Source organism: Oncorhynchus tshawytscha, linkage group LG01 (assembly GCF_018296145.1).
Source record: "Oncorhynchus tshawytscha isolate Ot180627B linkage group LG01, Otsh_v2.0, whole genome shotgun sequence".
NCBI lineage: Eukaryota > Metazoa > Chordata > Actinopteri > Salmoniformes > Salmonidae > Oncorhynchus > Oncorhynchus tshawytscha.
In genome coordinates, this window is record NC_056429.1 from 3,886,012 (window position 1) to 3,899,607 (window position 13,596).

General features: G+C 50.6%; 1 protein-coding gene across 1 annotated transcript in view; it reads right to left on the reverse strand.

Moving 5' to 3' along the window:
• Window positions 1–13,596, reverse strand: part of iqch (IQ motif containing H) — a 140,353-nt gene that overhangs the window by 80,187 nt on the left and 46,570 nt on the right. The window contains exon 13 of the mRNA XM_042327623.1: window positions 10,665–10,885. Coding sequence (XP_042183557.1) covers window positions 10,665–10,885 — 221 coding nt within the window. The remainder of the gene's footprint in view (window positions 1–10,664; window positions 10,886–13,596) is intronic.

Genomic DNA, 13,596 nt, shown 5'->3' on the forward strand with positions numbered 1-13,596 from the left:
AATGACCACTGCCTGATTCACCTGATTCACCATCCTGACCGCTGCCTGATTCACCTGATTCACCATAATGACCGCTGCCTGATTCACCATAATGACCGCTGCCTGATTCACCATAATGACCACTGCCTGATTCACCTGATTCACCATCCTGACCGCTGCCTGATTCACCTGATTCACCATCCTGACCGCTGCCTGATTCACCATAATGATCGCTTCCTGATTCACCATCCTGACCGCTGCCTGATTCACCTTCCTGACGCTGCCTGATTCACCATCCTGACCGCTGCCTGATTCACCATAATGACCGCTGCCTGATTCACCATCCTGACCGCTGCCTGATTCACCTTCCTGACCGCTGCCTGATTCACCTTCCTGACCGCTGCCTGATTCACCATAATGACTGCTGCCTGATTCACCTGATTCACCTTCCTGACCGCTGCCTGATTCACCATAATGACTGCTGCCTGATTCACCTGATTCACCATAATGACCGCTGCCTGATTCACCATAATGACCGCTGCCTGATTCACCTTCCTGACCACTGCCTGATTCACCATACTGACCGCTGCCTGATTCACCATAATGACCGCTGCCTGATTCACCATCCTGACCGCTGCCTGATTCGCCATAATGACCGCTGCCTGATTCACCATAATGACCACTGCCTGATTCACCATCCTGACCACTGCCTGATTCACCTGATTCAACATAATGACTGCTGCCTGATTCACCTGATTCACCATAATGACCGCAGCCTGATTCAACATAATGACCGCTGCCTGATTCCCCATAATGACATCTCTGCCTGATTCACCATAATGACCACTGCCTGATTCACCTGATTCACCATAATGACCGCAGCCTGATTCAACATAATGACCGCTGCCTGATTCACCATAATGACCACTGCCTGATTCACCTTCCTGACCGCTGCCTGATTCACCTGATTCACCATCCTGACCGCTGCCTGATTCACCATAATGACCGCTGCCTGATTCACAATCCGACCGCTGCCTGATTCACCATAATGACCACTGCCTGATTCACCATAATGACCACTGCCTGATTCACCATAATGACCACTGCCTGATTCACCATAATGACCACTTCCTGATTCACCATCCTGCCCGCTGCCTGATTCACCATCCTGACCGCTGCCTGATTCACCATAATGACATTTCTGCCTGATTCACCATAATGACCGCTGCCTGATTCACCATAATGACCACTGCCTGATTCACCATCACCATAATGACCTGCTGATTCACCATAATGACCGCTGCCTGATTCACCATAATGACCACTGCCTGATTCACCTTCCTGACCGCTGCCTGATTCACCTGATTCACCATCCTGACCGCTGCCTGATTCACCATAATGACCGCTGCCTGATTCACCATAATGACCACTGCCTGATTCTCCATAATGACCGCTGCCTGATTCATCCTGACCGCTGCCTGATTCACCTGATTCACCATCCTGACCGCTGCCTGATTCTCCATAATGACCGCTGCCTGATTCACGATCCTGACCGCTGCATGATTCACCTGATTCACCATCCTGACCGCTGCCTGATTCACCATAATGACCACTTCCTGATTCACCATCCTGACCGCTGCCTGATTCTCCATAATGACCGCTGCCTGATTCACCATCCTGACCGCTGCCTGATTCACCTGATTCACCATCCTGACCGCTGCCTGATTCACCATCCTGACCGCTGCCTGATTCACCATAATGACCACTGATTCCTGATTCCATCCTGACCGCTGCCTGATTCACCTTCCTGACCGCTGCCTGATTCACCATCCTGACCGCTGCCTGATTCACCATAATGACCACTGCCTGATTCACCTGATTCACCATCCTGACCGCTGCCTGATTCACCTGATTCACCATAATGACCGCTGCCTGATTCACCATAATGACCGCTGCCTGATTCACCATAATGACCACTGCCTGATTCACCTGATTCACCATCCTGACCGCTGCCTGATTCACCATAATGACCGCTGCCTGATTCACCATAATGACCACTGCCTGATTCTCCATAATGACCGCTGCCTGATTCATGATCCTGACCGCTGCCTGATTCACCTGATTCACCATCCTGACCGCTGCCTGATTCTCCATAATGACCGCTGCCTGATTCACGATCCTGACCGCTGCATGATTCACCTGATTCACCATCCTGACCGCTGCCTGATACACCTGATTCACCATCCTGACCGCTGCCTGATTCACCATAATGACCACTTCCTGATTCACCATCCTGACCGCTGCCTGATTCTCCATAATGACCGCTGCCTGATTCACCATCCTGACCGCTGCCACCTGATTCACCATCCTGACCGCTGCCTGATTCACCTGATTCACCATCCTGACCGCTGCCTGATTCACCATAATGACCACTTCCTGATTCACCATCCTGACCGCTGCCTGATTCACCTTCCTGACCGCTGCCTGATTCACCATAATGACCACTGCCTGATTCACCTGATTCACCATCCTGACCGCTGCCTGATTCACCTGATTCACCATAATGACCGCTGCCTGATTCACCATCCTGACCGCTGCCTGATTCCCCATAATGAACGCTGCCTGATTCACCATAATGACCGCTGCCTGATTCACCATCCTGACCGCTGCCTGATTCACCTTCCTGACCGCTGCCTGATTGACCTTCCTGACCGCTGCCTGATTCACCATAATGACTGCTGCCTGATTCACCTGATTCACCTTCCTGACCGCTGCCTGATTCACCATAATGACTGCTGCCTGATTCACCTGATTCACCATAATGACCGCTGCCTGATTCACCATAATGACCGCTGCCTGATTCACCTGATTCACCTTCCTGACCACTGCCTGATTCACCATACTGACCGCTGCCTGATTCACCATAATGACCGCTGCCTGATTCACCATCCTGACCGCTGCCTGATTCGCCATAATGACCGCTGCCTGATTCACCATAATGACCACGCCTGATTCACCATCCTGACCACTGCCTGATTCACCTGATTCAACATAATGACTGCTGCCTGATTCACCTGATTCACCATAATGACCGCAGCCTGATTCAACATAATGACCGCTGCCTGATTCCCCATAATGACATCTCTGCCTGATTCACCATAATGACCACTGCCTGATTCACCTGATTCACCATAATGACCGCAGCCTGATTCAACATAATGACCGCTGCCTGATTCACCATAATGACCACTGCCTGATTCACCTTTCTGACCGCTGCCTGATTCACCTGATTCACCATCCTGACCGCTGCCTGATTCACCATAATGACCGCTGCCTGATTCACAATCCGACCGCTGCCTGATTCACCATAATGACCACTGCCTGATTCACCATAATGACCACTGCCTGATTCACCATAATGACCACTGCCTGATTCACCATAATGACCACTTCCTGATTCACCATCCTGCCCGCTGCCTGATTCACCATCCTGACCGCTGCCTGATTCACCATAATGACATCTCTGCCTGATTCACCATAATGACCGCTGCCTGATTCACCATAATGACCACTGCCTGATTCACCTTCCTGACCGCTGCCTGATTCACCTGATTAACCATCATGACCGCTGCCTGATTCACCATAATGACCGCTGCCTGATTCACCATAATGACCGCTGCCTGATTCACCATAATGACCACTGCCTGATTCACCTGATTCACCATCCTGACCGCTGCCTGATTCACCATAATGACCGCTGCCTGATTCACCATAATGACCACTGCCTGATTCTCCATAATGACCGCTGCCTGATTCATGATCCTGACCGCTGCCTGATTCACCTGATTCACCATCCTGACCGCTGCCTGATTCTCCATAATGACCGCTGCCTGATTCACCATCCTGACCGCTGCATGATTCACCTGATTCACCATCCTGACCGCTGCCTGATACACCTTCCAGACCGCTGCCTGATTCACCATCCTGACCGCTGCCTGATTCACCATAATGACCACTTCCTGATTCACCATCCTGACCGCTGCCTGATTCACCATAATGACCACTTCCTGATTCACCATCCTGACCGCTGCCTGATTCACCATCCAGACCGCTGCCTGATTCACCATCCTGACCGCTGCCTGATTCACCATAATGACCACTGCCTGATTCACCTGATTCACCATCCTGACCGCTGCCTGATTCACCTGATTCACCATAATGACCGCTGCCTGATTCACCATAATGACCACTGCCTGATTCACCTGATTCACCTGACCATCCTGACCGCTGCCTGATTCACCTGATTCACCATCCTGACCGCTGCCTGATTCCCCCATAATGACCGCTGCCTGATTCACCATAATGACCGCTGCCTGATTCACCATCCTGACCGCTGCCTGATTCACCTTCCTGACCGCTGCCTGATTCACCTTCCTGACCGCTGCCTGATTCACCATAATGACTGCTGCCTGATTCACCTGATTCACCTTCCTGACCGCTGCCTGATTCACCATAATGACTGCTGCCTGATTCACCTGATTCACCATAATGACCGCTGCCTGATTCACCATAATGACCGCTGCCTGATTCACCTTCCTGACCACTGCCTGATTCACCATACTGACCGCTGCCTGATTCACCATAATGACCGCTGCCTGATTCACCATCCTGACCGCTGCCTGATTCGCCATAATGACCGCTGCCTGATTCACCATAATGACCACGCCTGATTCACCATCCTGACCACTGCCTGATTCACCTGATTCAACATAATGACTGCTGCCTGATTCACCTGATTCACCATAATGACCGCAGCCTGATTCAACATAATGACCGCTGCCTGATTCCCCATAATGACATCTCTGCCTGATTCACCATAATGACCACTGCCTGATTCACCTGATTCACCATAATGACCGCAGCCTGATTCAACATAATGACCGCTGCCTGATTCACCATAATGACCACTGCCTGATTCACCTTCCTGACCGCTGCCTGATTCACCTGATTCACCATCCTGACCGCTGCCTGATTCACCATAATGACCGCTGCCTGATTCACAATCCGACCGCTGCCTGATTCACCATAATGACCACTGCCTGATTCACCATAATGACCACTGCCTGATTCACCATAATGACCACTGCCTGATTCACCATAATGACCACTTCCTGATTCACCATCCTGCCCGCTGCCTGATTCACCATCCTGACCGCTGCCTGATTCACCATAATGACATTTCTGCCTGATTCACCATAATGACCGCTGCCTGATTCACCATAATGACCACTGCCTGATTCACCTTCCTGACCGCTGCCTGATTCACCTGATTAACCATCATGACCGCTGCCTGATTCACCATAATGACCGCTGCCTGATTCACAATCCGACCGCTGCCTGATTCACCATAATGACCGCTGCCTGATTCACGATCCTGACCGCTGCCTGATTCACCTGATTCACCATCCTGACCGCTGCCTGATACACCTGATTCACCATCCTGACCGCTGCCTAATTCACCATAATGATCACTTCCTGATTCACCATCCTGACCGCTGCCTGATTCACCTTCCTGACCGCTGCCTGATTCACCATCCTGACCGCTGCCTGATTCTCCATAATGACCGCTGCCTGATTCACGATCCTGACCGCTGCCTGATTCACCTGATTCACGATCCTGACCGCTGCCTGATTCACCATCCTGACCGCTGCCTGATTCACCATAATGACATCTCTGCCTGATTCACCATAATGACCGCTGCCTGATTCACCATAATGACCACTGCCTGATTCACCTTCCTGACCGATGCCTGATTCACCTGATTCACCATCCTGACCGCTGCCTGATTCACCATAATGACCGCTGCCTGATTCACCTGACCGACCGCTGCCTGATTCACCTGATTCACCATCCTGACCGCTGCCTGATTCTCCATAATGACCGCTGCCTGATTCACGATCCTGACCGCTGCATGATTCACCTGATTCACCATCCTGACCGCTGCCTGATACACCTGATTCACCATCCTGACCGCTGCCTGATTCACCATAATGACCACTTCCTGATTCACCATCCTGACCTGCTGCCCTGATTCACCTTCCTGACCGCTGCCTGATTCACCATCCTGACCGCTGCCTGATTCACCATAATGACCACTGCCTGATTCACCTTCCTGACCGATGCCTGATTCACCTGATTCACCATCCTGACCGCTGCCTGATTCACCATAATGACTGCTGCCTGATACACCTGATTCACCATACTGACCGCTGCCTGATTCACCATAATGACCGCTGCCTGATTCACCATCCTGACCGCTGCCTGATTCACCATAATGACCACTGCCTGATTCACCTTCCTGACCGATGCCTGATTCACCTGATTCACCATCCTGACCGCTGCCTGATTCACCATAATGACTGCTGCCTGATTCACCTGATTCACCATAATGACCGCTGCCTGATTCACCATAATGACCGCTGCCTGATTCACCTTCCTGACCACTGCCTGATTCACCATACTGACCGCTGCCTGATTCACCATAATGACCGCTGCCTGATTCACCATCCTGACCGCTGCCTGATTCACCATAATGACCACTGCCTGATTCACCTTCCTGACCGATGCCTGATTCACCTGATTCACCATCCTGACCGCTGCCTGATTCACCATAATGACCGCTGCCTGATTCACAATCCGACCGCTGCCTGATTCACCATAATGACCACTGCCTGATTCACCATAATGACCACTGCCTGATTCACCATAATGACCACTGCCTGATTCACCATAATGACCACTTCCTGATTCACCATCCTGCCCGCTGCCTGATTCACCATCCTGACCGCTGCCTGATTCACCATAATGACATCTCTGCCTGATTCACCATAATGACCGCTGCCTGATTCACCATAATGACCACTGCCTGATTCACCTTCCTGACCGCTGCCTGATTCACCTGATTAACCATCATGACCGCTGCCTGATTCACCATAATGACCGCTGCCTGATTCACAATCCGACCGCTGCCTGATTCACCATAATGACCGCTGCCTGATTCACGATCCTGACCGCTGCCTGATTCACCTGATTCACCATCCTGACCGCTGCCTGATACACCTGATTCACCATCCTGACCGCTGCCTAATTCACCATAATGATCACTTCCTGATTCACCATCCTGACCGCTGCCTGATTCACCTTCCTGACCGCTGCCTGATTCACCATCCTGACCGCTGCCTGATTCTCCATAATGACCGCTGCCTGATTCACCATCCTGACCGCTGCCTGATTCACCTGATTCACGATCCTGACCGCTGCCTGATTCACCATCCTGACCGCTGCCTGATTCACCATAATGACATCTCTGCCTGATTCACCATAATGACCGCTGCCTGATTCACCATAATGACCACTGCCTGATTCACCTTCCTGACCGCTGCCTGATTCACCATAATGACCACTTCCTGATTCACCATCCTGACCACTGCCTGATTCACCTTCCTGACCGCTGCCTGATTCACCATCCTGACCGCTGCCTGATTCACCATAATGACCACTGCCTGATTCACCTGATTCACCATCCTGACCGCTGCCTGATTCACCTGATTCACCATAATGACCGCTGCCTGATTCACCATAATGACCGCTGCCTGATTCACCATAATGACCACTGCCTGATTCACCTGATTCACCATCCTGACCGCTGCCTGATTCACCTGATTCACCATCCTGACCGCTGCCTGATTCACCATAATGACCGCTGCCTGATTCACCATACCGCTGCCTGATTCACCTTCCTGACCGCTGCCTGATTCACCATCCTGACCGCTGCCTGATTCACCATAATGACCGCTGCCTGATTCACCATAATGACCACTGCCTGATTCACCTTCCTGACCGCTGCCTGATTCACCTGATTCACCATCCTGACCGCTGCCTGATTCACCATAATGACCGCTGCCTGATTCACCATAATGACCACTGCCTGATTCTCCATAATGACCGCTGCCTGATTCACCATCCTGACCGCTGCCTGATTCACCTGATTCACCATAATGACCGCTGCCTGATTCACCATAATGACCGCTGCCTGATTCACCATAATGACCGCTGCCTGATTCACCATAATGACCACTGCCTGATTCACCTTCCTGACCGCTGCCTGATTCACCTGATTCACCATCCTGACCGCTGCCTGATTCACCATAATGACCGCTGCCTGATTCACCATAATGACCACTGCCTGATTCTCCATAATGACCGCTGCCTGATTCACCATCCTGACCGCTGCCTGATTCACCTGATTCACCATAATGACCGCTGCCTGATTCACCTGATTCACCATCCTGACCGCTGCCTGATTCACCTGATTCACCATCCTGACCGCTGCCTGATTCACCATAATGACCGCTTCCTGATTCACCATCCTGACCGCTGCCTGATTCACCTTCCTGACCGCTGCCTGATTCACCATCCTGACCGCTGCCTGATTCACCATAATGACCGCTGCCTGATTCACCATAATGACCACTGCCTGATTCACCTTCCTGACCGCTGCCTGATTCACCTGATTCACCATCCTGACCGCTGCCTGATTCACCATAATGACCGCTGCCTGATTCACCATAATGACCACTGCCTGATTCTCCATAATGACCGCTGCCTGATTCACCATCCTGACCGCTGCCTGATTCACCTGATTCACCATAATGACCGCTGCCTGATTCACCATAATGACCGCTGCCTGATTCACCATAATGACCACTGCCTGATTCACCATCTTGACCGCTGCCTGATTCACCATCCTGACCGCTGCCTGATTCACCATCCTGACCGCTGCCTGATTCACCATAATGACCGCTGCCTGATTCACCATAATGACCGCTGCCTGATTCGCCATAATGACCGCTGCCTGATTCACCATAATGACCGCTGCCTGATTCACCATCCTGACCGCTGCCTGATTCACCATCCTGACCGCTGCCTGATTCACCATAATGACCGCTGCCTGATTCATCTGATTCACCATAACGACCGCTGCCTGATTCACCTGATTCACCATCCTGACCGCTGCCTGATTCACCATCCTGACCGCTGCCTGATTCACCATCCTGACCACTGCCTGATTCTCCATAATGACCGCTGCCTGATTCACCATCCTGACCGCTGCCTGATTCACCATAATGACCGCTGCCTGATTCACCTGATTCACCATCCTGACCGCTGCCTGATTCACCATAATGACCACTGCCTGATTCACCTGATTCACCATCCTGACCACTGCCTGATTCACCTGATTCACCATAATGACCGCTGCCTGATTCACCATAATGACCGCTGCCTGATTCGCCATAATGACCGCTGCCTGATTCGCCATAATGACCGCTGCCTGATTCACCATAATGACCGCTGCCTGATTCACCATAATGACCGCTGCCTGATTCACCATAATGACCGCTGCCTGATTCACCATAATGACCACTGCCTGATTCACCATCCTGACCGCTACCTGATTAACCTGATTCACCATAATGACCACTGCCTGATTCATCTGATTCACCATAATGACCGCTGCCTGATTCACCATAATGACCGCTGCCTGATTCACCATAATGACCACTGCCTGATTCACCATCCTGACCGCTGCCTGATTCACCATAATGACCGCTGCCTGATTCACCATACTGACCGCTGCCTGATTCACCATAATGACCGCTGCCTGATTCACCATAATGACCGCTGCCTGATTCACCATAATGACCGCTGCCTGATTCACCATAATGACCACTGCCTGATTCACCATAATGACCACTGCCTGATTCACCATAATGACCACTGCCTGATTCACCATAATGACCACTGCCTGATTCACCATAATGACCACTGCCTGATTCACCATAATGACCACTGCCTGATTCACCATAATGACCGCTGCCTGATTCACCATAATGACCACTGCCTGATTCACCATAATGACCACTGCCTGATTCACCTGATTCAACATAATGACCGCTGCCTGATTCACCTGATTCACCATAATGACTGCTGCCTGATTCACCTGATTCACCATAATGACCGCTGCCTGATTCACCATAATGACCACTGCCTGATTCACCATAATGACCACTGCCTGATTCACCATAATGACCACTGCCTGATTCACCATAATGACCACTGCCTGATTCACCATAATGACCGCTGCCTGATTCACCATAATGACCGCTGCCTGATTCACCATAATGACCGCTGCCTGATTCACCATAATGACCACTCCGCCTGATTCACCATAATGACCACTGCCTGATTCACCATAATGACCACTGCCTGATTCACCATAATGACCACTGCCTGATTCACCATAATGACCGCTGCCTGATTCACCATACTGACCGCTGCCTGATTCACCATAATGACCGCTGCCTGATTCACCATAATGACCACTGCCTGATTCACCATACTGACCGCTGCCTGATTCACCATAATGACCGCTGCCTGATTCACCATAATGACCGCTGCGCTCCTTTAGTTTCACTTCATAGTGAAACCAAACAGAATGCAAGCTGGCGAGGATCAGGATGGTCGTGCCAGGCTACCCTTATTCTATTATCGCTGAAATCTCTTCGCTACGTTAGTAAATGTAGTCTGTGTGTTAAATGTAACTGTGATGTGTTCTCCTTCTTACCGGAAAGTCTTCCAGAGCGTCAGGCGTGAGGATGGTGAAGCGTTTGGTGCAGGAGGCCTGGGTTGTCCTGGCCCCTCCTCCCCATCCGTCCCCTGGGTCTACCGTGGCTTCCTGGAGTCCTCCCTGGCCTCTCTGTTGCAAAGCCAGCAGTCTGGTGTAATACTGGGACAGGTCGTCTCCCAGACGCACAGGAGACACATAGATCACCTCCACGTTCTCATCTACACACAGAGACACACAGAGACACACAGAGACACACAGGTCACCTCCACGTTCTCATCTACACACAGAGACACACAGAGACACACAGAGACACACAGGTCACCTCCACGTTCTCATCTATACACAGAGACACACAGAGACATATAGATCACCTCCACGTTCTCATCTACACACAGAGACACACAGGTCACCTCCACGTTCTCATCTATACACAGAGACACACAGAGACACACAGAGACACACAGAGACAGATCTAGAGACACACAGGTCACCTCCACGTTCTCATCTATACACAGAGACACACAGAGACACACAGAGACATACAGAGACATATAGATCACCTCCACGTTCTCATCTACACACAGAGACACACAGGTCACCTCCACGTTCTCATCTATACACAGACACACAGAGACACACAGAGACACACAGAGACACATAGATCACCTCCACGTTCTCATCTATACACAGAGACACACAGGTCACCTCCACGTTCTCATCTATACACAGAGACACACAGAGACACACAGAGACACACAGAGACACATAGATCACCTCCACGTTCTCATCTACACACAGAGACACACAGGTCACCTCCACTATACACAGAGACACACAGAGACACACAGAGACACACAGACACATAGATCACCTCCACGTTCTCATCTACACACAGAGACACACAGAGACACACAGAGACACACAGAGACACATAGATCACCTCCATGTTCTCATCTATACACAGAGACACACAGAGACACCCAGAGACAGATAGATCACCTCCATGTTCTCATCTACACACAGAGACACGCAGAGACACACAGAGACACATAGATCACCTCCACGTTCTCATCTACACACAGAGACACACAGAGACACACAGAGACACACAGAGACACACAGAGACACATAGATCACATAGATGTAGCTAGCTAGCTCTAGCTAATCTGACATAAACAGTTTGCTAGGCTTGTTTCATTTTCCCTAAAGTTGTAGCTAGCTAGCTCTAGCTAATCTGACATAAACAGTTTGCTAGGCTTGTTACATTTACCCTAAAGTTGTAGCTAGCTAGCTCTAGCTAATCTGACATAAACAGTTTGCTAGGCTTGTTACATTTACCCTAAAGTTGTAGCTAGACATGCTGTCCCCTACATGAAGAGGGACTGTTATCAGAAATCAGTCGGAAGATCAGCATGTTTCACAGCACTGCACAGCAGCAGCTGGAGGGAGACTACTGCAGATACTGACTCGCTGGAGTCGCGGCAAACAGCAGCTGCTTGAGCTAGCTAAGTAACGTAAACTCACTCACTTTTGTACATTGCGTTGGTCCGTACAATTGACCTTATTTTTTGCGCCCCAAAAATGTAATACGTCCAGATCAACTGTAATATCAATACCAATGTAAAGCACAATTTCTCCCCTTTGACGAGACCTTAATGATGCCGTCTCCGTCTCTGCATGAGTCAAGAAGGCAATGAGCTTCGTCGGGGCTTTTTAAAAATGGCGGCTGGGAAGCGAAGGCTACGACGTGATCGTGAAAGGAGGGACATAGGTTTTTTCACCCGATTTGTCCCAACTAATCCATTTTAAAATGTAAATAAAACATAAAGACTTCATGTAATGTCTCATCACATACCCGTTTGAAGGTTTGTGGCGAATTTGAAGAGGGGTTTAGGGCTGCGCTAACGTTAGCCTCACAACTGAACTGCAGCTGTTGCGGATTTTGAATGTCATGACGGCTCGCACTAATGACACGCAAAAAAAAAAAATGCAATTGGCACCCTAGTCATGAAATATTAGTTTAACATTAGCAATAATTATATTCATTTAGACAAAAATCATGAATAATGAAGTTTTCTTACAAGTGTATATGGTTAAGCGTGATTTTAATCTGCGAGGGAAGGGCTACCCCTGGTGGAAAGAGGCTGTACGTTACGCAGTGTCTTAAGGCTTCCTCATCAAAGAATGTTATTATTTACAGATGGATCGTTTCAGCTTTGTTTCATTCAGACTGTTTCAGGCGATGGACAACGCAGTCCCAAAGATGGTGCTGTAGATGGTGCTGTAATGCTGTGTTACGGTACTGGGGGGGGGTGTTTCAGGCGATGGACAACGCAGTCCCAAAGGGAGGGGGTGTTTCAGGCGATGGACAACGCAGTCCCAAAGGGAGGGGGGTGTTTCAGGCAATGGACATCGCAGTCCCAAAGGGGGGTGATTCAGGCGATGGACAACGCAGTCCCAAAGGGAGGGGGTGTTTCAGGCGATGGACAACGCAGTCCCAAAGGGGGGTGTTTCAGGCGATGGACAACGCAGTCCCAAAGGGAGGGGGTGTTTCAGGCGATGGACAACATGCAGTCCCAAAGGGAGGGGGTGTTTCAGGCGATGGACAACGCAGTCCCAAAGGGAGGGGGTGTTTCAGGCGATGGACAACGCAGTCCCAAAGGGAGGGGGTGTTTCAGGCGATGGACAACGCCCAATGGGCGATGGACAACGCAGTCCCAAAGGGAGGGGGTGTTTCAGGCGATGGACAACGCAGTCCCAAAGGGGGTGTTTCAGGCAATGGACATCGCAGTCCCAAAGTGATTCAGGCGATGGACAACGCAGTCCCAAAGGGGGTGATTCAGGCGATGGACAGGTCCCAAAGGGGGTGTTTCAGGCGATGGACAACGCAGTCCCAAAGGGAGGGGGGTGTTTCAGGCGATGGACAACG